At 64.1% G+C, this 26,977-nt stretch overlaps 1 protein-coding gene across 2 annotated transcripts in view; it reads left to right on the top strand.

Annotated features, from left to right (window-relative positions):
* Positions 1–26,977, top strand: part of tekt1 (tektin 1) — a 52,765-nt gene that overhangs the window by 5,951 nt on the left and 19,837 nt on the right. The window contains exons 4-6 of one of the 2 annotated variants that reach the window (XM_059973710.1): positions 4,976–5,104; positions 5,748–5,891; positions 11,048–11,270. In XM_059973710.1, the coding sequence (XP_059829693.1) occupies positions 4,976–5,104; positions 5,748–5,891; positions 11,048–11,270 (496 nt within the window). The remainder of the gene's footprint in view (positions 1–4,975; positions 5,105–5,747; positions 5,892–11,047; positions 11,271–26,977) is intronic. The other variant, XM_059973711.1, reaches the window with a different exon arrangement.

Below are 26,977 nucleotides of genomic sequence, written 5' to 3'. Positions count from 1 at the left end.
ACCCCAGTAGGTGGTGACTTAGTCATGGGTGGGTGGTATCTTGGATCGGGGTGGACAATATGCTGGAACAGGGGTCAGTGGATGAGGTTCTGGATCAAAGAGGGTTGGTGGTGTCCTGCATCAGGGGTGGGTGGAGTGAGGTTCTGGATCAAAGAGGGTTGGTGGTGTCCTGCATCAGGGGTGGGTGGAGTGAGGTTCTGGATCAAAGAGGGTTGGTGGTGTCCTGCATCAGGGGTGGGTGGGGTGAGGTTCTGGATGAGGGGTGGGTGGGGTGAGGTTCTGGATGAGGGGTGGGTGGGGTGAGGTTCTGGATGAGGGGTGGGTGGGGTGAGGTTCTGGATGGGGGGTGGGTGGGGTGAGGTCCCGGATCGGGGGTGGGTGGGGTGAGGTCCCGGATCGGGGGTGGGTGGGGTGAGGTCCCGGATCGGGGTGGGTGGGGTGAGGTCCCGGATCAGGGGGGGGTGGGGTGAGGTTCTGGTTGAGGGGTGGGTGGGGTGTCCCGGATCAGGGGTGGGTGGGGTGAGGTCCTGGATCAGGGGTGGGTGGGGTGAGGTTCTGGATGAGGGGTGGTTGGGGTGAGGTCCCGGATCACTGGTGGGTGGGGTGAGGTCCCGGATCAGGGGTGGGTGGGGTGAGGTTCTGGATCAGGGGTGGGTGGGGTGAGGTTCTGGATCAGGGGTGGGTGGGGTGAGGTCCCGGATCAGGGGTGGGTGGGGTGAGGTTCTGGATCAGGGGTGGGTGGGGTGAGGTCCCGGATCAGGGGTGGGTGGGGTGAGGTTCTGGATCAGGGGTGGGTGGGGTGAGGTTCTGGATGAGGGGTGGGTGGGGTGAGGTCCCGGATCAGGGGTGGGTGGGGTGAGGTTCTGGATGAGGGGTGGGTGGGGTGAGGTCCCGGAACAGTGGTGGGTGGGGTGTCCCGAATCAGGGGTGGGTGGGGAGAGGTCCTGGATCAGGGGTGGGTGGGGTGAGGTTCTGGATGAGGGGTGGTTGGGGTGAGGTCCCGGATCACTGGTGGGTGGGGTGAGGTCCCGGATCAGGGGTGGGTGGGGTGAGGTTCTGGATGAGGGGTGGGTGGGGTGAGGTCCCGGATCAGGGGTGGGTGGGGTGAGGTTCTGGATGAGGGGTGGGTGGGGTGAGGTTCTGGATGAGGGGTGGGTGGGGTGAGGTCCCGGATCAGGGGTGGGTGGGGTGAGGTCCCGGATCAGGGGTGGGTGGGGTGAGGTTCTGGATGAGGGGTGGGTGGGGTGAGGTCCCGGATCAGGGGTGGGTGGGGTGAGGTTCTGGATGAGGGGTGGGTGGGGTGTTCTGGATCAGGGGTGGGTGGGGTGAGGTCCCGGATCAGGGGTGGGTGGGTGAGGTTCTGGATCAGGGGTGGGTGGGGTGAGGTCCCGGATCAGGGGTGGGTGGGGTGAGGTTCTGGATGAGGGGTGGGTGGGGTGAGGTCCCGGATCAGGGGTGGGTGGGTGAGGTTCTGGATCAGGGGTGGGTGGGGTGAGGTCCCGGATCAGGGGTGGTTGGGGTGAGGTTCTGGATGAGGGGTGGGTGGGGTGAGGTTCTGGATGAGGGGTGGGTGGGGTGAGGTCCCGGATCAGGGGTGGGTGGGTTGAGGTCCCGGATCAGGGGTGGGTGGGGTGAGGTTCTGGATGAGGGGTGGGTGTGGTGAGGTTCTGGATGAGGGGTGGGTGGGGTGAGGGCCCGGATCAGGGGTGGGTGAGTTGAGGTTCTGGATCATGGGTGGGTGGGGTGAGGTCCCGGATCAGGGGTGGGTGGGGTGTCCCGGATTAGGGGTGTATGGGGTGAGGTCCTGGTGAGGGGTGGGTGGGGTGAGGTTCTGGATGAGGGGTGGGTGAGGTGAGGTTCCGGATGAGGGGTGGGTGGGGTGAGGTCCCGGATCAGTGGTGGGTGGGGTGAGGTCCTGGATCAGGGGTGGGTGGGGTGAGGTTCTGGATCAGGGGTGGGTGGGGTGAGGTTCTGGATGAGGGGTGGGTGGGGTGAGGTTCTGGATGAGGGGTGGGTGGGGTGAGGTCTTGGATCAGGGGTGGGTGGGGTGAGGTCCTGGATGAGGGGTGGGTGGGGTGAGGTTCTGGATCAGGGGTGGGTGGGGTGAGGTCCAGGATCAGGGGTGGGTGGGGTGAGGTTCCGGATGAGGGGTGGGTGGGGTGAGGTCCCGGATCAGGGGTGGGTGGGGTGAGGACCCGGATCACGGGTGGGTGGGGTGAGGTTCTGGATGAGGGGAGGGTGGGGTGAGGTCCCGTATCAGGGGTGGGTGGGGTGAGGACCCGGATCACGGGAGGGTGGGGTGAGGTCCCGGATCAGTGGTGGGTGGGGTGAGGTTCTGGATGAGGGGTGGGTGGGGTGAGGTCCCGGATCAGGGGTGGGTGGGGTGAGGTCCTGGATGAGGGGTGGGTGGGGTGAGGTCCCGGATCAGGGGTGGGTGGGGTGAGGTTCTGGATGAGGGGTGGGTGGGGTGAGGTCCCGGATCAGGGGTGGGTGGGGTGAGGTTCTGGATGAGGGGTGGGTGGGGTGAGGTCCCGGATCAGGGGTGGGTGGGGTGAGGTTCTGGATCAGGGGTGGGTGGGGTGAGGTTCTGATGAGGGGTGGGTGTGGTGAGGTTCTGGATCAGGGTGGGTGGGGTGCGGTTCTGATGAGGGGTGGGTGTGGTGAGGTTCTGGATGAGGGGTGGGTGGGGTGAGGTCCCGGATCAGGGATGGGTGGGGTGAGGTTCTGGATGAGGGGTGGGTGGGGTGAGGTCCCGGATCAGGGGTGGGTGGGGTGAGGTTCTGGATCAGGGGTGGGTGGGTTGAGGTTCTGGATGAGGGGTGGGTGGGGTGAGGTTCTGGATCAGGGGTGGGTGGGGTGAGGTTCTGGATCAGGGGTGGGTGGGGTGAGGTCCCTGATCAGGGGTGGGTGGGGTGAGGTCCCGGATCAGGGGAGGGTGAGGTGAGGTTCTGGATGAGGGGTGGGTGGGGTGAGGTCCTGGATGAGGGGTGGGTGGGGTGAGGTTCTGGATCAGGGGTGGGTGTGGTGAGGTTCTGGATGAGGGGTGGGTGGGTTGAGGTCCTGGATCAGGGGTGGGTGGGATGAGGTTCTGGATCAGGGGTGGGTGGGGTGAGGTCCTGGTGAGGGGTGGGTGGGGTGAGGTTCTGGATGAGGGGTGGGTGGGGTGAGGTCCCGGATTAGGGGTGGGTGGGGTGAGGTTCTGGATCAGGGGTGGGTGGGATGAGGTTCTGGATGAGGGGTGGGTGGGGTGAGGTCCTGGTGAGGGGTGGGTGGGGTGAGGTTCTGGATGAGGGGTGGGTGGGGTGAGGTTCTGGGTGAGGGGTGGGTGGGGTGAGGTTCTGGATGAGGGGTGGATGGGGTGAGGTTCTAGATCAGGGGTGGGTGGGGTGAGGTCCCGGATCAGTGGTGGGTGGGGTGAGGTTCTGGATCAGGGGTGGGTGGGGTGAGGTCCCGGATGAGGGGTGGGTGGGGTGAGGTTCTGGATGAGGGATGGGTGGGGTGAGGTCCCGGATCAGGGGTGGGTGGTGTGAGGTTCTGGATCAGGGGTGGGTGGGGTGAGGTTCTGATGAGGGGTGGGTGTGGTGAGGTTCTGGATCAGGGGTGGGTGGGGTGAGGTTCTGATGAGGGGTGGGTGGGGTGAGGTTCTGGATCAGGGGTGGGTGGGGTGAGGTTCTGATGAGGGGTGGGTGGGGTGAGGTCTCAGATCAGGGGTGGGTGGGGTGAGGTTCTGGATGAGGGGTGGGTGGGGTGAGGTCCCGGATCAGGGGTGGGTGGGGTGAGGTTCTGGATGAGGGGTGGGTGGGGTGAGGTTCTGGATGAGGGGTGGATGGGGTGAGGTTCTGGATGAGGGTGGGTGGGGTGAGGTCCCGGATCAGGGGTGGGTGGGGTGAGGTTCTGGATCAGGGGTGGGTGGGGTGAGGTCCCGGATCAGGGGTGGGTGGGGTGAGGTTCTGGATCAGGGGTGGGTGGGGTGAGGTTCTGGATGAGGGGTGGGTGGGTTGAGGTTCTGGATGAGGGGTGGGTGGGGTGAGGTTCTGGATGAGGGGTGGGTGGGGTGAGGTCCCGGATCAGGGGTGGGTGGGGTGAGGTTCTGGATCAGGGGTGGGTGGGGTGAGGTTCTGGATCAGGGGTGGGTGGGGTGATGTCCCGGATCAGGGGTGGGTAGGGTGAGGTCTCGGATCAGGGGTGGGTGGGGTGAGGTCCCGGATCAGGGGTGGGTGGGGTGAGGTTCTGGATGAGGGGTGGGTGGGGTGAGGTCCCGGATCAGGGGTCGGTGGGGTGAGGTTCTGGATGAGGGGTGGACGGGGTGAGGTTCTGGATGAGGGGTGGGCGGGGTGATGTCCCGGATCAGGGGTGGGTAGGGTGAGGTCTCGGATCAGGGGTGGGTGGGGTGAGGTTCTGGATCAGGGGTGGGTAGGGTGAGGTCTCGGATCAGGGGTGGGTGGGGTGAGGTTCTGGATCAGGGGTGGGCGGGGTGAGGTCCCGGATCAGGGGTCGGTGGGGTGAGGTTCTGGATGAGGGGTGGGTGGGTTGAGGTCCTGGATCAGGGGTCGGTGGGGTGAGGTTCTGGATGTGGGGTGGGTGGGGTGAGGTCCCGGATCAGGGGTGGGTGGGGTGAGGTCCTGGATCAGGGGTGGGTTTGGTGAGGTCCCGGATCAGGGGTGTGTGGGGTGAGGTTCTGGATGAGGGGTGGGTGGGGTGAGGTTCTGGATGAGGGGTGGGCGGGTTGAGGTCCCGGATCAGGGTCGGTGGGGTGATGTCCCGGATCAGGGGTGGGTGGGGTGAGGTCCCGGATCAGGGGTCGGTGGGGTGAGGTTCTGGATGAGGGGTGGGCGGGGTGAGGTCCCAGATCTGGAGGGGTAGGTGGGTGGAATCCGTGGGACCAACCTGGGCTGACGGAGGCTGTGTGTCTGACACACAGTGGGATTCAGTTCCCCTCTCCTGGTGAAATGAGTGTTGTGCGTTGGTTCTGCAGGGAAAAACGGGTGGGGATCGACTTGGTCCATGACGAGGTGGAACGGGAGCTGCTGAAGGAGGCCGAGGTTTTCCAGGGGATCATCGCCCTGCTGAGACGCACGGCAGAGCAGACCGAGGAACAGCTCAGGTGAGTCCGTGGCACCGGCTCGATTCGTCTGCCACAGGTCACGGGCTGGTGCCACTGTGAGGGGCACGTTAACCCAGACAACACAGGTCCTGAGGGAAGGGTAAGCTGTGGGAGGGGCAGTTCTGATTGAGAATCCGGCTGAGTGCTGCCACAACAACAACCTCTCACTCAACTTCAGCAAAAACAAAGAGCTGATTATTGACCATAGGAGGAAGGAGCCAGAGGACCATGGGATTGGAGGAGGGTAGTGCGTGTCAATAATAACGTTATTTCAGAAGATCTGTTCTGGGTCCAGTACTTCTGCCATTACAAAGAAGGTATGGCAGCACCTCTACGTTAGTCAAAGTTTGCTCAGATTTGGCATGTTATCTAAAACTTTGACAAACTCCTATAGATGCACAGTGGAGAGTATCCTGACAAGTTGCATCCAGGCCTGGTGTTTTTATTATTGTATGTTCTGCTGCTGCAAAATAACCGTGCTATTTGCTGACAAATACCCGTGCCATTAACTCTGATCCTGTTGTTTTACCATGGCTCTGGATGTGCTCCACATGCAGGGAGGTACCCTGGGGCCTCCTGGAGTGGTTCATCTGGGGGTAGTGATGAGGAAACAGCCCCCCTCACTGCTTTCTGCTTCCACCAGGTTAAACCGAATGGCTAAGTTTTACCTGGAGAAGGATTTGCAAGACAAGGCCACTGCCCTGAAAGTGGACAAGTTCACTGCGAATCTCACCAACAACTCCCCAAACATCAACTACTGGTCCAATGTCGTCAGGACCGAGGGAAAGTAAGTCCCAATTTCAGAGCTGCGTGTGAGAGAGACAGGAACCTCACGTTATAGAGAAAAGTCTCTGTTCGTTATTCCAGATGAATAACGAGTTTCCTCCGAATTATAGAATTCCCAGGGTTGAGTAATTTCACAAATTGTGCAAGTTTTGTGCCCGTTTTGGGAGGGAGAGGGCAGGGTGGAAACTGTGGATGTTTATACATCTGCTGGGTTGGGAACCGAGGTGTCTTTACTAAATATTTGGAGATTAACATAGAACAGTACAGGCCCTTCGGCCCACAATGTTGTGCTGATCTTTTAACCTCGTCCAAGAGCAATCCAACTCAAAGGTTCCCAATTTTTTTTAAGCTATGGACCCCTACCATTAACCAAGGAGTCTGTGGACCCCAGGTTGGGAACCCCTGATCTAACCCTCCCCTCCCACAGAACCCTCCATTTTTTTACCACCCACTCTGTTGAATGTCCCTAATGTATCTGCCTCTACGCCACTTCCGACAGAATATTCCACACACCCACAACCCTGTGTAAAAACCTGCCACTGACATCCCCCCACCCTGATATTCTCCTCTCATCACCTTATATGTCCCCTTGTATTAGCCATTTCTACCCTGGGAAAAAGTCTCAGGCTGCCCACTCGATCTATGCATCTGATCACAGTCATGGCATTGAATGGCAAGGCTTAGTGGCTCTTCTATGATTAGTTTTTCTCCCAAATAAATGTCTGACCTGATGAACGGATCTGGAATCCACTGGATATCTGAATGGATGAAAGTGGAGCGGAGTGGGTTTGCAGATGATTGGACGGTCTGTAGCTCAGTTACAGGTATGGGCAGGGAGGCAGCACGTGGGGTTGAAGTGTGAGCTGTACACTTCGGCCGGTCTATTGTGATGCAATACACAGACCCTTACAGATCTACAGAGGCGAGTCCACAGCTTGCAGAAAACGAGATCGGGTGGTAAAGAAGGCACACAGGCATCCTTGCCTTTCTCAGCTGGGGCTCTGGGTAGATGAGCCAGGAAGTCATGCTGCAACTTTATAGAGCTTTGGTTAGGCTGCCATTCTGATCTCCCCGTTACAGGAAGGATGTGGAAGCTTTGAGCGGTTGCAGAAGATGTTTGTCAAGATACAGCGCAGTACAGGCCCTTATAACCGACTCTAAGATCAATCTAACCCTTCCTTCACACATTGCCCTTCACATTCCTACCATCCATGTCTCTCTAAGAATCTCTTCTAACGTATCCGCCTCTCCCACCTCCCTGGCAGGGAGTTTCACACACTCACCACTCCGCTCCCCGCTATACTTTCCTCCAATCAGTGAGTGTGGTTGCTATTACTAGGAGAAAGTGTTCGGGAAGCTGAAAGATCTGAAGGTAGATCAGTCGACTGGACAGACGGACGACACCCCAGGGTTCTGGAAGAGTGGGCTGAAGAGATTGTGGATGCATTAGTAATTATCTTTCAAGAATCACTAGATACTGGAATGGTTCCAGAGGACTGGAAAATTGAAAATATCACTCCATGCTTTAAGGGATATAGGCAGAAGAAAGGAAATTATGGGCCAGTTAGTCTGGTCTTAGACTCTCCCACTATCCACGTCCGCTTTATCAAGGCCTTTCACCATTCGATAGATTTCAATGAGGTCACCCCTCATTCTTCTGAATTCCAGTGAATACAGGCCCAGAGCCATCAAACACTCCTCTTATGACAAGCCCTTCAAACCTGGAATCATTTCATGAGCCTCCTTTGAATCCTCTCCAACTTCAACACATCCTTTCTCACTTAAGGGGCCCAGACTGCTCACAATACTCTAACTGAGGCCTCACCGGTGCCTTATAACATCCTCCTTTTTGTATTCTAGTTCTTTTGAAATGAATGCTAACATTGCATTTGCTTTCCTCACCAGACTCAACCAGCAAATTAACTTTAAAAGTCCCTTTGCGCCTCAGTTTTTTTGTATTTTCTCCCCATCTAGAAAATAGTCAACCCTTTTGTTTCTTCTCCCAAAGTGCGTGAACACACACTTCCCGACACTATTCCATCTGCCATTTCTGTCCACTCTCCTAATCTGTTTGTCCTTCTGTGGCCTCTCTACTTCCTCGAAACTATCTGCACCATCACCTATCCTCATATGGCCTGCAAACTTTGCAACAAAGGCTTCAATTCCATCATCCAAATCTTTGACATATAATGTAAACAGAATCAATCCCAACACAGACCCCTGTGGAACCCCACTAGACACCGGCAGCCAGCCAGAAAAGGCTCCCTTTATTCCCACTCTTTGCCTCCTGCCAATCAGCCACTGCTCTATCCATGCTGGAATCTTTCCTGTAGTACCATGGGCTTGTAGCTTATATGTGGCACCTTCTCAAAGGCCTTCTGAAAATCCAAGTACACAACATCAACTGATTCTCCTTTGTCCATCCTGCCTGTTATTTCTTCAAAGAATTCCAACAGGCTTGTCAGGCAAGATTTTCCCTGGACGAAACCATGCTGACTACGGCCTGTTTTATCATGTGCCTCCAAGTACCCCGAGATCTCATCCTTAATAATGGAGTCCAACGTCTTCCCAACCATTGAGGTCAGACTAACTGGCCTATAATTTCCTTTCAATACACAAAATGCTGGAGGAACTCAGCAGGCCAGGCAGCATCTATGGAAAAGAGTAAAGTATCAATGTTTTGGGCTGAGACCCTTCATCAGAACTGGAGAAAACATTGAGAGTAGAGTAAGAAGGTGAGGGGAGGGAGGAAGAAGGACAAGGTAGTGAGTGATTGGTGAAACCCGGAGAGAGGGAGGGTGAAGTGAAGAGCTGGTACGTCGATTGGTGAAAGAGATACAGGGCTGCAGAGGGGAGAATCTGATGAGAGGTCAGAAGACCATGGAAGAAAGGGAAGGGGGAGGAGCACCAGAGGGAGGTGATGGGCAGGTAAGGAGATAAGGTGAGCAAGGAAAAAGGGAATGGGGAATAGAAAAGGGGGGGAATTACCAGAAATTTGAGGTTGGAGGCTACCCAGACGGAATATAAGGTGTTGCTCCTCCAACTGAGTGTGGCCTCATTGTGGCAATAGAGAAGGCCATGGACTGACATGTCGAAATGGGAATGGGAAGTGGAATTAAAATGGGTGGCCACTGGGAGATCCTGCTTCTTCTGGCAGATGGAACGTAGGTGCTCAGCGAGGCAGTCTCCCAATCTACGTCGGGTCCCACCGATATACAGGAGGCCACACCAGGAGCACCAGATACAGTAGATGATCCCAACAGACTCGCAGGTGATGTGTCGCCTCACCTGGAAAGGCCCTGAATGGTGGTGAGGGGGAGGAAGTGTAGGGGCAGGTGTAGCACTTGTTCTGCTTACAAGGGTAAATGCCAGGAGGGAGATCGGTGGGAAGGGACAAATGGACAAGGGAGTCGTGTAGGGAGTGATCCGTGCAGAAAGCAGAAAGGGTGGGGGAGGGAAAGATGCACTTGGTGGTGAGATCCCGTTGGAGACGTTGGAGGTTATGCAGAATTATGTGCTGGATGTGGGCACAGGTGAAATAGTTTCCTTTTTTCTGCCTCTCTCTTCTTGAAGAGAGGAGTGACATTTTCAATTTTCCAGTCCTCTGGAACCATTCCAAATCTAGTGCTTCCTGAAAGATCATTGCTAATGCCTCCACAATCTCTTCAGCAACCTCTTTCAGAACTCCGGGGCGTACACCATCTAGTCCAGGTGACTTATCTACCTTCAGACCTTTCAGTGTCCCAAGAACCTTCTCTCTAGTTATGGTAATTTCACACACTTCATGCCCCCCAACACCTGGAACTTCCACCATACTGCTAGTGTCTTTCACAGTGAAGACTGACATGAAATACTGATTCAGTTCAACCACCATTTTGTTGTCCTCCATTACTACCTCTACAGCATCATTTTCCAGTGGTTTGATATTCACTCTTGCCTCTTTCACACTTTATGTATCTGAAGAAATTTCTGGTAACCTCGTTATTATTGGCTAGCTTACTTTCATCATTACTTCTTAATTACTTTTTAAATTGCCTGTTGGGTTTTAAAAGCTTCCCAATTTTCTGACTTCCCACTATTCTTTGCTGTATTATTTTCCCTCTGGTTGGCTTTTATGTCGGCTTCGACTTCTCTTGTTAGTCATGGTTATGTCATCTTTCCATTAGAATATTTCTTCCTCTTTGAGGTGTATATATCCGGTGCCTTCCAAATTGATTCCAGAAATTCCAGCCATTGCTGCTCTGCTGTCATCCCTGCCAGTGTTCCTTTCCAATCCATTCTGGCCAACTCCTCTCTCAAGCCTCTGTAATTCCCTTTTCTCCACTGTAATACTGATAATCTGACTTTCGCTTCTCCTTCTCAAATTTCAGGGTGAATTTAATCATATTATGATCATTTCCCCCTAATTCTAATCAATTCTGGTTCATTGCACAACACCCAATCCAGAATAGCTGATCCCCTGGTGCGCTCAACCATGACTTGCTCTAAAAAGCCATTTCACAGGCATTCTCGTTAGGCTGCACTTGAAGTATGGAGTGAGTACACGGGTGGGCAGGGTATGGTACAGGTGTGGTCAATGGGCCTAGGCAGAGGGACAGTTCAGTCCAGTTTCTGTGCTGAAGTGCTGTGCACCCAGTGGCCACTTTATTAGGGACGTCTACACAAGCTCATTAATGCAAACATCTAATCAGCCAATCGTGTGGCAAAAGCATGCAGACAGGGTCAAGACGTTCAGACCAAACATCGGTATAGGGAATAAATGTCATTCAAGTGACTTTGACTGTGGAAGGATTATTGGTGTCAGATGGGGTAGCTTGAGTATCTCAGAAATTGTTGATCTCCTGGGATTTTCATGTGCAACAATCTCTAGATCTCTAGACAGTGGTGTGAAAAACAAAAAAAAATAATTTATCCATTGAGTGGCAGTTCTGTGACAAAAACACCTTAATGAGAGAGGTCAGAGGAGAATGGCCAGACTGGTTCAAAGTGACAGTAACTCGGATAGCCACACATTGGAATAGAGGTGTGCAGAAGAGCATCTCTAGATGTCCAACATGTTGAATGTTGACCTGGATGGGTTACAGCACCAGGAGATCACACCGGGTTCCACTCCTGTTCCTAATAATGTGGCCACTGAGTGTCTCTCCGTCTTTACAGCTCAGTCGCCCCTGAGGAGTGGCAGGATTTCACTAACAGCAACATCGTCAATGCAGACAAGCAGAAAAATAATTCCAGCAGCATGCGCGCCCTCATCGACAGCATCTTATCAGAAACCACCGGCGACATGCTGAAGCAGGTGGAGACTGGGAACCGAGCCTTTCGTCGCCGCATTCAGGAAACAAAAGATGCCAAATCGAAACTGGAGAAACACCTCAGCAAGGTCAGGGCACTGAACCAACGACCCCGTGACATCGTCCCACCGTGTCTCCACCCCCCCCCCGTGACACCGTCCCACCGTGTCTCCACTCCCCCCCGTGACACCGTCCCACCGTGTCTCCGTCCCCGTGACACCGTCCCACCGTGTCTCCGTCCCCCCGTGACAACGTCCCACCGTGTCTCCACCCCCGTGACACCGTCCCACCGTGTCTCCGTCCCCCGTGACACCGTCCCACCGTGTCTCCGTCCCCGTGACACCGTCCCACCGTGTCTCCGCCCCCCCCGTGACACCGTCCCACCGTGTCTCCGCCCCCCGTGACACCGTCCCACCGTGTCTCCGTCCCCGTGACACCGTCCCACCGTGTCTCCCCCCCCCGTGACACCGTCCCACCGTGTCTCCCCCCCCGTGACACTGTCCCACCGTGTCTCCGTCCCCGTGACACCGTCCCACCGTGTCTCCCCCCCCGTGACACCGTCCCACCGTGTCTCCGTCCCCGTGACACCGTCCCACCGTGTCTCCGACCCCGTGACACCGTCCCACCGTGTCTCCGCCCCCGTGGCACCGTCCCACCGTGTCTCCGTCCCCGTGACACCGTCCCACCGTGTCTCCGACCCCGTGACACCGTCCCACCGTGTCTCCCCCCCCGTGACACCGTCCCACCGTGTCTCCCCCCCCGTGACACCGTCCCACCGTGTCTCCGTCCCCGTGACACCGTCCCACCGTGTCTCCCCCCCCGTGGCACCGTCCCACCGTGTCTCCGCCCCCGTGGCACCGTCCCACCGTGTCTCCGTCCCCGTGACACCGTCCCACCGTGTCTCCGTCCCCGTGACACCGTCCCACCGTGTCTCCGACCCCGTGACACCGTCCCACCGTGTCTCCCCCCCCGTGACACCGTCCCACCGTGTCTCCGTCCCCGTGACACCGTCCCACCGTGTCTCCCCCCCGTGACACAGTCCCACCGTGTCTCCGTCCCCGTGACACCGTCCCACCGTGTCTCCCCCCCCCGTGACACCGTCCCACCGTGTCTCCGCCCCCGTGACACCGTCCCACCGTGTCTCCGTCCCCGTGACACCGTCCCACCGTGTCTCCGTCCCCGTGACACCGTCCCACCGTGTCTCCGTCCCCGTGACACCGTCCCACCGTGTCTCCGTCCCCGTGACACCGTCCCACCGTGTCTCCCTCCCCCGTGACACCGTCCCACCGTGTCTCCGTCCCCGTGACACCGTCCCACCGTGTCTCCGACCCCGTGACACCGTCCCACCGTGTCTCCGACCCCGTGACACCGTCCCACCGTGTCTCCGTCCCCGTGACACCGTCCCACCGTGTCTCCGTCCCCCGTGACACCGTCGCACCGTGTCTCCGTCCCCGTGACAACGTCCCACCGTGTCTCAGTCCCCGTGACACCGTCCCACCGTGTCTCAGTCCCCGTGACACCGTCCCACCGTGTCTCCGTCCCCGTGACACCGTCCCACCGTGTCTCCGTCCCCGTGACACCGTCCCCCGTGTCTCCGTCCCCCGTGACACCGTCCCACCGTGTCTCTCCCCCGTGACACCGTCCCACCGTGTCTCTGTCCCCGTGACACCGTCCCACCGTGTCTCCGTCCCCCGTGACACCGTCCCACCGTGTCTCCCCCCACTGTGACACCGTCCCACCATGTCTCCGTCCCGTGACACCGTCCCACCGTGTCTCTGCCCCCGTGACACCGTCCCACCGTGTCTCTGTCCCCCCCGTGACACCGTCCCACCGTGTCTCCGTCCCCGTGACACCGTCCCACCGTGTCTCCGTCCCCCCGTGACACCGTCCCATCGTGTCTCCGTCCCCGTGACACCGTCCCACCGTGTCTCCGTCCCCGTGACACCGTCCCACCGTGTCTCCGTCCCCCGTGACACCGTCCCACCGTGTCTCCGTCCCCCGTGACACCGTCCCACCGTGTCTCCGTCCCCGTGACACCGTCCCACCGTGTCTCCGCCCCCCCGTGACACCGTCCCACCGTGTCTCCGCCCCCCGTGACACCGTCCCACCGTGTCTCCGTCCCCGTGACACCGTCCCACCGTGTCTCCCCCCCCGTGACACCGTCCCACCGTGTCTCCCCCCCCGTGACACCGTCCCACCGTGTCTCCGTCCCCGTGACACCGTCCCACCGTGTCTCCCCCCCCGTGACACCGTCCCACCGTGTCTCCCCCCCCGTGACACCGTCCCACCGTGTCTCCGTCCCCGTGACACCGTCCCACCGTGTCTCCACCCCCCCGTGACACCGTCCCACCGTGTCTCCCCCCCCGTGACACCGTCCCACCGTGTCTCCCCCCCCGTGACACCGTCCCACCGTGTCTCCACCCCCCCGTGACACCGTCCCACCGTGTCTCCGTCCCCGTGACACCGTCCCACCGTGTCTCCGTCCCCGTGACACCGTCCCACCGTGTCTCCGTCCCCGTGACACCGTCCCACCGTGTCTACGTCCCCCGTGACACCGTCCCACCGTGTCTCCCCCCCAGTGACACCGTCCCACCGTGTCTCCCCCCCAGTGACACCGTCCCACCGTGACTCCGTCTCCGTGACACCGTCCCACCGTGTCTCCGCCCCCGTGTCTCCGTCCCACCGTGTCTCCGCCCCCGTGACACCGTCCCACCGTGTCTCCGTCCCCGTGACACCGTCCCACCGTGTCTCCGTCCCCGTGACACAGTCCCACCGTGTCTCCGTCCCCGTGACACCGTCCCACCGTGTCTCCGCCCCCCGTGACACCGTCCCACCGTGTCTCCGTCCCCGTGACACCGTCCTACCGTGTCTCTCTCCCCGTGACACCGTCCCACCGTGTCTCCGTCCCCGTGACACCGTCCCACCGTGTCTCCGCCCCCCCGTGACACCGTCCCACCGTGTCTCTCTCCCCGTGACACCGTCCCACCGTGTCTCCGTCCCCCGTGACACCGTCCCACCGTGTCTCCGTCCCCCGTGACACCGTCCCACCGTGTCTCCGTCCCCCGTGACACCGTCCCACTGTGTCTCCGCCCCCCCGTGACACCGTCCCACTGTGTCTCCGCCCCCCCGTGACACCGTCCCACCGTGTCTCCGTCCCCGTGACACCGTCCCACCGTGTCTCCCCCCCGTGACACCGTCCCACCGTGTCCCCGTCCCCGTGACACCGTCCCACCGTGTCTCCGTCCCCCGTGACACCGTCCCACCGTGTCTCCGCCCCGTGACACCGTCCCACCGTGTCTCCACCCCCCCCGTGACACCGTCCCACCGTGTCTCCACCCCCCCCCGTGACACCGTCCCACCGTGTCTCCACCCCCCGTGACACCGTCCCACCGTGTCTCCGTCCCCCGTGACACCGTCCCACCGTGTCTCCGTCCCCCGTGACACCGTCCCACCGTGTCTCCACCCCCCCCCGTGACACCGTCCCACCGTGTCTCCGTCCCCGTGACACCGTCCCACCGTGTCTCCGCCCCGTGACACCGTCCCACCGTGTCTCCACCCCCCCCGTGACACCGTCCCACCGTGTCTCCACCCCCCGTGACACCGTCCCACCGTGTCTCCGTCCCCCGTGACACCGTCCCACCGTGTCTCTGTCCCCGTGACACCGTACCACCGTGTCTCCACCCCCCCCCGTGACACCGTCCCACCGTGTCTCCGCCCCCGTGACAACGTCCCACCGTGTCTCCGTCCCCGTGACACCGTCCCACCGTGTCTCCGCCCCCGTGACACCGTCCTTCGTGTCTCCGTCCCCCGTGACACCGTCCCACCGTGTCTCCGTCCCCCGTGACACCGTCCCACCGTGTCTCCGTCCCCCGTGACACCGTCCCACCGTGTCTCCACCCCCCGTGACACCGTCCCACCGTGTCTCCACCCCCCGTGACACCGTCCCACCGTGTCTCCGTCCCCCCCTGTGACACCGTCCCACCGTGTCTCCGTCCCCCCCTGTGACACCGTCCCACCGTGTCTCCGTCCCCCCCTGTGACACCGTCCCACCGTGTCTCCGTCCCCGTGACACCGTCCCACCGTGTCTCCGTCCCCGTGACACCGTCCCACCGTGTCTCCGTCCCCGTGACACCGTCCCACCGTGTCTCCGTCCCAGTGACACCGTCCCACCGTGTCTCCGCCCCCTGTGACACCGTCCCACCGTGTCTCCGCCCCCGTGACACCGTCCCAACGTGTCTCCGTCCCCGTGACACCGTCCCACCGTGTCTCCGTCCCCTGTGACACCGTCCCACCGTGTCTCCGTCCCCGTGACACCGTCCCACCGTGTCTCCGTCCCCGTGACACCGTCCCACCGTGTCTCCGTCCCCGTGACACCGTCCCACCGTGTCTCCGTCCCCGTGACACCGTCCCACCGTGTCTCCGTCCCCGTGACACCGTCCCACCGTGTCTCCGTCCCAGTGACACCGTCCCACCGTGTCTCCGCCCCCGTGACACCGTCCCACCGTGTCTCCGCCCCCGTGACACCGTCCCACCGTGTCTCCGTCCCCCGTGACACCGTCCCACCGTGTCTCCGTCCCCGTGACAACGTCCCACCGTGTCTCCGCCCCCGTGACACCGTCCCACCGTGTCTCCGTCCCCGTGACACCGTCCCGACGTGTCTCCGTCCCCGTGACACCGTCCCACCGTGTCTCCGTCCCCGTGACACCGTCCCACCGTGTCTACGTCCCCGTGACACCGTCCCACCGTGTCTCCCCCCCCCGTGACAACGTCCCACCGTGTCTCCGTCCCCCGTGACACCGTCCCACCGTGTCTCCGTCCCCGTGACACCGTCCCACCGTGTCTCCGTCCCCGTGACAACGTCCCACCGTGTCCCCGTCCCCCGTGACCCCGTCCCACCGTGTCTCCGTCCCCGTGACACCGTCCCACCGTGTCTCCGTCCCCCGTGACACCGTCCCACCGTGTCTCCGTCCCCGTGACACCGTCGCACCGTGTCTCCGTCCCCGTGACACCGTCCCACCGTGTCTCCCCCCCCGTGACACCGTCCCACCGTGTCTCTCTCCCCGTGACACCGTCCCACCGTGTCTCTGTCCCCCGTGACACCGTCCCACCGTGTCTCCGTCCCCGTGACACCGTCCCACCGTGTCTCCGTCCCCCGTGACACCGTCCCACCGTGTCTCCCCCCCCCGTGACACCGTCCCACCGTGTCTCCGCCCCCGTGACACCGTCCCACCGTGTCTCCCCCCCCGTGACAGCGTCCCACCGTGTCTCCGTCCCCGTGACACCGTCCCACCGTGTCTCCGTCCCCGTGACACCGTCCCACCGTGTCTCCGTCCCCGTGACACCGTCCCACCGTGTCTCTCTCCCCGTGACACCGTCCCACCGTGTCTCCGTCCCCGTGACACCGTCCCACCGTGTCTCCGCCCCCCCGTGACACCGTCCCACCGTGTCTCTCTCCCCGTGACACCGTCCCACCGTGTCTCCACCCCCCCGTGACACCGTCCCACCGTGTCTCCGTCCCCCGTGACACCGTCCCACCGTGTCTCCGTCCCCGTGACACCGTCCCACCGTGTCTCCGTCCCCGTGACACCGTCCCACCGTGTCTCCGTCCCCGTGACACCGTCCCACCGTGTCTCCGTCCCCGTGACACCGTCCCACCGTGTCTCTCTCCCCGTGACACCGTCCCACCGTGTCTCCGTCCCCGTGACACCGTCCCACCGTGTCTCCGTTCCCCGTGACACCGTCCCACCGTGTCTCCCCCCACTGTGACACCGTCCCACCATGTCTCCGTCCCGTGACACCGTCCCACCGTGTCTCTGCCCCCGTGACACCGTCCCACCGTGTCTCTGTCCCCCCCGTGACACCGTCCCACCGTGTCTCCGTCCCCGTGACACCGTCCCACAGTGTCTCCGTCCCCCCGTGACACCGTCCCATCGTGTCTCCGTCCCCGTGACACCGTCCCACCGTGTCTCCGTCCCCGTGACACCGTCCCACCGTGTCTCCGTCCCCCGTGACACCGTCCCACCGTGTCTCCGTCCCCCGTGACACCGTCCCACCGTGTCTCCGTCCCCGTGACACCGTCCCACCGTGTCTCCGCCCCCCCGTGACACCGTCCCACCGTGTCTCCGCCCCCCGTGACACCGTCCCACCGTGTCTCCGTCCCCGTGACACCGTCCCACCGTGTCTCCCCCCCCGTGACACCGTCCCACCGTGTCTCCCCCCCCGTGACACCGTCCCACCGTGTCTCCGTCCCCGTGACACCGTCCCACCGTGTCTCCCCCCCCGTGACACCGTCCCACCGTGTCTCCCCCCCCGTGACACCGTCCCACCGTGTCTCCGTCCCCGTGACACCGTCCCACCGTGTCTCCACCCCCCCGTGACACCGTCCCACCGTGTCTCCCCCCCCGTGACACAGTCCCACCGTGTCTCCCCCCCCGTGACACCGTCCCACCGTGTCTCCACCCCCCCGTGACACCGTCCCACTGTGTCTCCGTCCCCGTGACACCGTCCCACCGTGTCTCCGTCCCCGTGACACCGTCCCACCGTGTCTCCGTCCCCGTGACACCGTCCCACCGTGTCTACGTCCCCCGTGACACCGTCCCACCGTGTCTCCCCCCCAGTGACACCGTCCCACCGTGTCTCCCCCCCAGTGACACCGTCCCACCGTGACTCCGTCTCCGTGACACCGTCCCACCGTGTCTCCGCCCCCGTGTCTCCGTCCCACCGTGTCTCCGCCCCCGTGACACCGTCCCACCGTGTCTCCGTCCCCGTGACACCGTCCCACCGTGTCTCCGTCCCCGTGACACAGTCCCACCGTGTCTCCGTCCCCGTGACACCGTCCCACCGTGTCTCCGCCCCCCGTGACACCGTCCCACCGTGTCTCCGTCCCCGTGACACCGTCCTACCGTGTCTCTCTCCCCGTGACACCGTCCCACCGTGTCTCCGTCCCCGTGACACCGTCCCACCGTGTCTCCGCCCCCCCGTGACACCGTCCCACCGTGTCTCTCTCCCCGTGACACCGTCCCACCGTGTCTCCGTCCCCCGTGACACCGTCCCACCGTGTCTCCGTCCCCCGTGACACCGTCCCACCGTGTCTCCGTCCCCCGTGACACCGTCCCACTGTGTCTCCGCCCCCCCGTGACACCGTCCCACTGTGTCTCCGCCCCCCCCGTGACACCGTCCCACCGTGTCTCCGTCCCCGTGACACCGTCCCACCGTGTCTCCCCCCCGTGACACCGTCCCACCGTGTCCCCGTCCCCGTGACACCGTCCCACCGTGTCTCCGTCCCCCGTGACACCGTCCCACCGTGTCTCCGCCCCGTGACACCGTCCCACCGTGTCTCCACCCCCCCCGTGACACCGTCCCACCGTGTCTCCACCCCCCCCCCGTGACACCGTCCCACCGTGTCTCCACCCCCCGTGACACCGTCCCACCGTGTCTCCGTCCCCCGTGACACCGTCCCACCGTGTCTCCGTCCCCCGTGACACCGTCCCACCGTGTCTCCACCCCCCCCCGTGACACCGTCCCACCGTGTCTCCGTCCCCGTGACACCGTCCCACCGTGTCTCCGCCCCGTGACACCGTCCCACCGTGTCTCCACCCCCCCCGTGACACCGTCCCACCGTGTCTCCACCCCCCGTGACACCGTCCCACCGTGTCTCCGTCCCCCGTGACACCGTCCCACCGTGTCTCTGTCCCCGTGACACCGTACCACCGTGTCTCCACCCCCCCCCGTGACACCGTCCCACCGTGTCTCCGCCCCCGTGACAACGTCCCACCGTGTCTCCGTCCCCGTGACACCGTCCCACCGTGTCTCCGCCCCCGTGACACCGTCCTTCGTGTCTCCGTCCCCCGTGACACCGTCCCACCGTGTCTCCGTCCCCCGTGACACCGTCCCACCGTGTCTCCGTCCCCCGTGACACCGTCCCACCGTGTCTCCACCCCCCGTGACACCGTCCCACCGTGTCTCCACCCCCCGTGACACCGTCCCACCGTGTCTCCGTCCCCCCCTGTGACACCGTCCCACCGTGTCTCCGTCCCCCCCGTGACACCGTCCCACCGTGTCTCCGTCCCCCCCTGTGACACCGTCCCACCGTGTCTCCGTCCCCGTGACACCGTCCCACCGTGTCTCCGTCCCCGTGACACCGTCCCACCGTGTCTCCGTCCCCGTGACACCGTCCCACCGTGTCTCCGTCCCAGTGACACCGTCCCACCGTGTCTCCGCCCCCTGTGACACCGTCCCACCGTGTCTCCGCCCCCGTGACACCGTCCCAACGTGTCTCCGTCCCCGTGACACCGTCCCACCGTGTCTCCGTCCCCTGTGACACCGTCCCACCGTGTCTCCGTCCCCGTGACACCGTCCCACCGTGTCTCCGTCCCCGTGACACCGTCCCACCGTGTCTCCGTCCCCGTGACACCGTCCCACCGTGTCTCCGTCCCCGTGACACCGTCCCACCGTGTCTCCGTCCCCGTGACACCGTCCCACCGTGTCTCCGTCCCAGTGACACCGTCCCACCGTGTCTCCGCCCCCGTGACACCGTCCCACCGTGTCTCCGCCCCCGTGACACCGTCCCACCGTGTCTCCGTCCCCCGTGACACCGTCCCACCGTGTCTCCGTCCCCGTGACAACGTCCCACCGTGTCTCCGCCCCCGTGACACCGTCCCACCGTGTCTCCGTCCCCGTGACACCGTCCCGACGTGTCTCCGTCCCCGTGACACCGTCCCACCGTGTCTCCGTCCCCGTGACACCGTCCCACCGTGTCTACGTCCCCGTGACACCGTCCCACCGTGTCTCCCCCCCCCCGTGACAACGTCCCACCGTGTCTCCGTCCCCCGTGACACCGTCCCACCGTGTCTCCGTCCCCGTGACACCGTCCCACCGTGTCTCCGTCCCCGTGACAACGTCCCACCGTGTCCCCGTCCCCCGTGACCCCGTCCCACCGTGTCTCCGTCCCCGTGACACCGTCCCACCGTGTCTCCGTCCCCCGTGACACCGTCCCACCGTGTCTCCGTCCCCGTGACACCGTCGCACCGTGTCTCCGTCCCCGTGACACCGTCCCACCGTGTCTCCCCCCCCGTGACACCGTCCCACCGTGTCTCTCTCCCCGTGACACCGTCCCACCGTGTCTCTGTCCCCCGTGACACCGTCCCACCGTGTCTCCGTCCCCGTGACACCGTCCCACCGTGTCTCCGTCCCCCGTGACACCGTCCCACCGTGTCTCCCCCCCCCGTGACACCGTCCCACCGTGTCTCCGCCCCCGTGACACCGTCCCACCGTGTCTCCCCCCCCGTGACAGCGTCCCACCGTGTCTCCGTCCCCGTGACACCGTCCCACCGTGTCTCCGTCCCCGTGACACCGTCCCACCGTGTCTCCGTCCCCGTGACACCGTCCCACCGTGTCTCCGTCCCCGTGACACCGTCCCACCGTGTCTCTCTCCCCGTGACACCGTCCCACCGTGTCTCCGTCCCCGTGACACCGTCCCACCGTGTCTCCGCCCCCCCATGACACCGTCCCACCGTGTCTCTCTCCCCGTGACACCGTCCCACCGTGTCTCCACCCCCCCGTGACACCGTCCCACCGTGTCTCCGTCCCCCGTGACACCGTCCCACCGTGTCTCCGTCCCCGTGACACCGTCCCACCGTGTCTCCGTCCCCGTGACACCGTCCCACCGTGTCTCCGTCCCCGTGACACCGTCCCACCGTGTCTCCGTCCCCGTGACACCGTCCCACCGTGTCTCTCTCCCCGTGACACCGTCCCACCGTGTCTCCGTCCCCGTGACACCGTCCCACCGTGTCTCCGTTCCCCGTGACACCGTCACACCGTGTCTCCGTCCCCGTGACACCGTCACACCGTGTCTCCGTCCCCGTGACACCGTCCCACCGTGTCTCCGTCCCCGTGACACCGTCCCACCGTGTCTCTCTCCCCGTGACACCGTCCCACCGTGTCTCCGTCCCCGTGACACCGTCCCACCGTGTCTCCGCCCCCCCGTGACACCGTCCCACCGTGTCTCTCTCCCCGTGACACCGTCCCACCGTGTCTCCGTCCCCCGTGACACCGTCCCACCGTGTCTCCGTCCCCCGTGACACCGTCCCACCGTGTCTCCGTCCCCCGTGACACCGTCCCACTGTGTCTCCGCCCCCCCGTGACACCGTCCCACCGTGTCTCCGTCCCCGTGACACCGTCCCACCGTGTCTCCCACCCGTGACACCGTCCCACCGTGTCCCCGTCCCCGTGACACCGTCCCACCATGTCTCCGTCCCCCGTGACACCGTCCCACCGTGTCTCCGCCCCGTGACACCGTCCCACCGTGTCTCCACCCCCCCCCGTGACACCGTCCCACCGTGTCTCCACCCCCCCCGTGACACCGTCCCACCGTGTCTCCACCCCCCGTGACACCGTCCCACCGTGTCTCCGTCCCCCGTGACACCGTCCCACCGTGTCTCCGTCCCCCGTGACACCGTCCCACCGTGTCTCCACCCCCCCCCGTGACACCGTCCCACCGTGTCTCCAACCCGCCCGTGACACCGTCCCACCGTGTCTCCGCCCCCCGTGACACCGTCCCACCGTGTCTCCGTCCCCGTGACACCGTCCCACCGTGTCTCCGCCCCGTGACACCGTCCCACCGTGTCTCCACCCCCCCCGTGACACCGTCCCACCGTGTCTCCACCCCCCGTGACACCGTCCCACCGTGTCTCCGTCCCCCGTGACACCGTCCCACCGTGTCTCTGTCCCCGTGACACCGTCCCACCGTGTCTCCGCCCCCGTGACAACGTCCCACCGTGTCTCCGTCCCCGTGACACCGTCCCACCGTGTCTCCGCCCCCGTGACACCGTCCTTCGTGTCTCCGTCCCCCGTGACACCGTCCCACCGTGTCTCCGTCCCCCGTGACACCGTCCCACCGTGTCTCCACCCCCCGTGACACCGTCCCACCGTGTCTCCACCCCCCGTGACTCCGTCCCACCGTGTCTCCGTCCCCCCCTGTGACACCGTCCCACCCTGTCTCCGTCCCCCCCTGTGACACCGTCCCACCGTGTCTCCGTCCCCCCCTGTGACACCGTCCCACCGTGTCTCCGTCCCCGTGACACCGTCCCACCGTGTCTCCGTCCCCGTGACACCGTCCCACCGTGTCTCCGTCCCCGTGACACCGTCCCACCGTGTCTCCGTCCCCGTGACACCGTCCCACCGTGTCTCCGTCCCAGTGACACCGTCCCACCGTGTCTCCGCCCCCTGTGACACCGTCCCACCGTGTCTCCGCCCCCGTGACACCGTCCCAACGTGTCTCCGTCCCCGTGACACCGTCCCACCGTGTCTCCGTCCCCTGTGACACCGTCCCACCGTGTCTCCGTCCCCGTGACACCGTCCCACCGTGTCTCCGTCCCCGTGACACCGTCCCACCGTGTCTCCGTCCCCGTGACACCATCCCACCGTGTCTCCGTCCCAGTGACACCGTCCCACCGTGTCTCCGCCCCCTGTGACACCGTCCCACCGTGTCTCCGCCCGCATGACACCGTCCCACCGTGTCTCCGTCCCCCGTGACACCGTCCCACCGTGTCTCCGTCCCCCGTGACACCGTCCCACCGTGTCTCCGTCCCCGTGACAACGTCCCACCGTGTCTCCGCCCCCGTGACACCGTCCCACCGTGTCTCCGTCCCCGTGACACCGTCCCAACGTGTCTCCGTCCCCGTGACACCGTCCCACCGTGTCTCCGTCCCCGTGACACCGTCCCACCGTGTCTCCGTCCCCGTGACACCGTCCCACCGTGTCTCCGTCCCCGTGACACCGTCCCACCGTGTCTACGTCCCCGTGACACCGTCCCACCGTGTCTCCGTCCCCCGTGACACCGTCCCACCGTGTCTCCGTCCCCGTGACACCGTCCCACCGTGTCTCCGTCCCCGTGACAACGTCCCACCGTGTCCCCGTCCCCCGTGACCCCGTCCCACCGTGTCTCCGTCCCCGTGACACCGTCCCACCGTGTCTCCGTCCCCCGTGACACCGTCCCACCGTGTCTCCGTCCCCGTGACACCGTCCCACCGTGTCTCCCCCCCCGTGACACCGTCCCACCGTGTCTCTCTCCCCGTGACACCGTCCCACCGTGTCTCTGTCCCCCGTGACACCGTCCCACCGTGTCTCCGTCCCCCGTGACACCGTCCCACCGTGTCTCCCCCCCCCGTGACACCGTCCCACCGTGTCTCCGCCCCCGTGACACCGTCCCACCGTGTCTCCCCACCCGTGACAGCGTCCCACCGTGTCTCCGTCCCCGTGACACCGTCCCACCGTGTCTCCGTCCCCGTGACACCGTCCCACCGTGTCTCCGTCCCCGTGACACCGTCCCACCGTGTCTCTCTCCCCGTGACACCGTCCCACCGTGTCTCCGTCCCCGTGACACCGTCCCACCGTGTCTCCGCCACCCCGTGACACCGTCCCACCGTGTCTCTCTCCCCGTGACACCGTCCCACCGTGTCTCCACCCCCCCGTGACACCGTCCCACCGTGTCTCCGTCCCCCGTGACACCGTCCCACCGTGTCTCCGTCCCCGTGACACCGTCCCACCGTGTCTCCGTCCCCGTGACACCGTCCCACCGTGTCTCCGTCCCCGTGACACCGTCCCACCGTGTCTCCGTCCCCGTGACACCGTCCCACCGTGTCTCTCTCCCCGTGACACCGTCCCACCGTGTCTCCGTCCCCGTGACACCGTCCCACCGTGTCTCCGTTCCCCGTTACACCGTCACACCGTGTCTCCGTCCCCGTGACACCGTCACACCGTGTCTCCGTCCCCGTGACACCGTCCCACCGTGTCTCCGTCCCCGTGACACCGTCCCACCGTGTCTCTCTCCCCGTGACACCGTCCCACCGTGTCTCCGTCCCCGTGACACCGTCCCACCGTGTCTCCGCCCCCCCGTGACACCGTCCCACCGTGTCTCTCTCCCCGTGACACAGTCACACCGTGTCTCCGTCCCCGTGACACCGTCCCACCGTGTCTCCGTCCCCGTGACACCGTCCCACCGTGTCTCCGTCCCCGTGACACCGTCCCACCGTGTCCCCGTCCCCCGTGACACCATCCCACCGTGTCTCCGTCCCCGTGACACCGTCCCACCGTGTCCCCGTCCCCCGTGACACCGTCCCACCGTGTCTCCGTCCCCGTGACACCGTCCCACCGTGTCTCCGTCCCCGTGACACCGTCCCACCGTGTCTCCGTCCCCCGTGACACCGTCCCACCGTGTCTCCGTCCCCGTGACACCGTCCCACCGTGTCTCCGTCCCCGTGACACCGTCCCACCGTGTCTCCGTCCCCGTGACACCGTCCCACCGTGTCTCCCCCCCGTGACACCGTCCCACTGTGTCTCTCTCCCCGTGACACCGTCCCACCGTGTCTCTGTCCCCCGTGACACGGTCCCACCGTGTCTCGGTCCCCGGTGACAGCGTCCCACCGTGTCTCCGTCCCCGTGACACCGTCCCACCGTGTCTCTCTCCCCGTGACACCGTCCCACCGTGTCTCCCCCCCCCCGTGACATCGTCCCACCGTGTCTCCCCCCCCCCCGTGACACCGTCCCACCGTGTCTCCCCCCCCCCGTGACACCGTCCCACCGTGTCTCCGTCCCCGTGACACCGTCCCACCGTGTCTCCGTCCCCGTGACACCGTCCCACCGTGTCTCCGTCCCCGGGACACCGTCCCACCGTGTCTCTCTCCCCGTGACACCGTCCCACCGTGTCTCCGTCCCCGTGACACCGTCCCACCGTGTCTCCGCCCCCCCGTGACACCGTCCCACCGTGTCTCTCTCCCCGTGACACCGTCCCACCGTGTCTCCGTCCCCGTGACACCGTCCCACCGTGTCTCCGTCCCCGTGACACCGTCCCACCGTGTCTCTCTCCCCGTGACACCGTCCCACCGTGTCTCCGTCCCCGTGACACCGTCCCACCGTGTCTCCGCCCCCCCGTGACACCGTCCCACCGTGTCTCTCTCCCCGTGACACCGTCCCACCGTGTCTCCGCCCCCCCGTGACACCGTCCCACCGTGTCTCTCTCCCCGTGACACCGTCCCACCGTGTCTCCGTCCCCGTGACACCGTCCCACCGTGTCTCCGTCCCCCGTGACACCGTCCCACCGTGTCTCCGCCCCCCGTGACACCGTCCCACCGTGTCTCCGTCCCCGTGACACCGTCCCACCGTGTCTCCGTCCCCTGTGACACCGTCCCACCGTGTCTCCGTCCCCTGTGACACCGTCCCACCGTGTCTCCGTCCCCTGTGACACCGTCCCACCGTGTCTCTCTCCCCGTGACACCGTCCCACCGTGTCTCTCTCCCCGTGACACCGTCCCACCGTGTCTCCGTCCCCGTGACACCGTCCCACCGTGTCTCCGTCCCCCGTTACACAGTCCCACCGTGTCTCCGCCCCCCCGTGACACCGTCCCACCGTGTCTCCGTCCCCGTGACACCGTCCCACCGTGTCTCCGCCCCCGTGACACCGTCCCACCGTGTCTCCCCCCCCGTGACACCGTCCCTCCGTGTCTCCCCCCCCGTGACACCGACCCACCGTGTCTTTGCCCCCGTGACACCGTCCCACCGTGTCTCCACCCCCCCGTGACACCGTCCCACCGTGTCTCCGCCCCCGTGACACCGTCCCACCGTGTCTCCACCCCCCGTGACACCGTCCCACCGTGTCTCCGTCCCCTGTGACACCGTCCCACCGTGTCTCCCCCCCGTGACACCGTCCCACCGTGTCTCTCTCCCCGTGACACCGTCCCACCGTGTCTCCGTCCCCGTGACACCGTCCCACCGTGTCTCCGTCCCCGTGACACCGTCCCACCGTGTCTCTCTCCCCGTGACACCGTCCCACCGTGTCTCTCTCCCCGTGACACCGTCCCACCGTGTCTCCGTCCCCGTGACACCATCCCACCGTGTCTCCGTCCCCCGTGACACCGTCCCACCGTGTCTCCGCCCCCCGTGACACCGTCCCACCGTGTCTCCGTCCCCGTTACACCGTCCCACTGTGTCTCCGCCCCCGTGACACCGTCCCACCGTGTCTCCCCCCCCGTGACACCGTCCCTCCGTGTCTCCCCCCCCGTGACACCGTCCCACCGTGTCTCCGCCCCCGTGACACCGTCCCACCGTGTCTCCGCCCCCGTGACACCGTCCCACCGTGTCTCCACCCCCCGTGACACCGTCCCACCGTGTCTCCGTCCCCCGTGACACCGTCCCACCGTGTCTCCCCCCCGTGACACCGTCCCACCGTGTCTCCGTCCCCTGTGACACCGTCCCACCGTGTCTCCCCCCCGTGACACCGTCCCACCGTGTCTCCGTCCCCTGTGACAATGTCCCACCGTGTCTCCACCCCCCGTGACACTGTCCCACCGTGTCTCCGTCCCCGTGACACCGTCCCACCGTGTCTCCGTCCCCGTGACACCGTCCCACCGTGTCTCCGCCCCCGTGACACCGTCCCACCGTGTCTCCCCCCCCGTGTCACCGTCCCACCGTGTCTCCGTCCCCGTGATACTGTCCCACCGTGTCTCTCTCCCCGTGACACCGTCCCACCGTGTCTCTCTCCCCGTGACACCGTCCCACCGTGTCCCCGTGACACCGTCCCACCGTGTCTCCGTCCCCCTGTGACACCGTCCCACCGTGTCTCCGTCCCCGTGACACCGTCCCACCGTGTCTCCCTCCCCGTGACACCGTCCCACCGTGTCTCCGTCCCCGTGACACCGTCCCACCGTGTCTCCGCCCCCCCGTGACACCGTCCCACCGTGTCTCGCTCCCCGTGACACCGTCCCACCGTGTCTCCACCCCCTGTGACACCGTCCCACCGTGTC

The sequence above is a fragment of the Hypanus sabinus genome, chromosome 6 (genome assembly GCF_030144855.1).
Source record: "Hypanus sabinus isolate sHypSab1 chromosome 6, sHypSab1.hap1, whole genome shotgun sequence".
Taxonomy (NCBI): Eukaryota; Metazoa; Chordata; class Chondrichthyes; order Myliobatiformes; family Dasyatidae; genus Hypanus; species Hypanus sabinus.
This window is presented reverse-complemented; position numbering and strand designations above follow the sequence as displayed.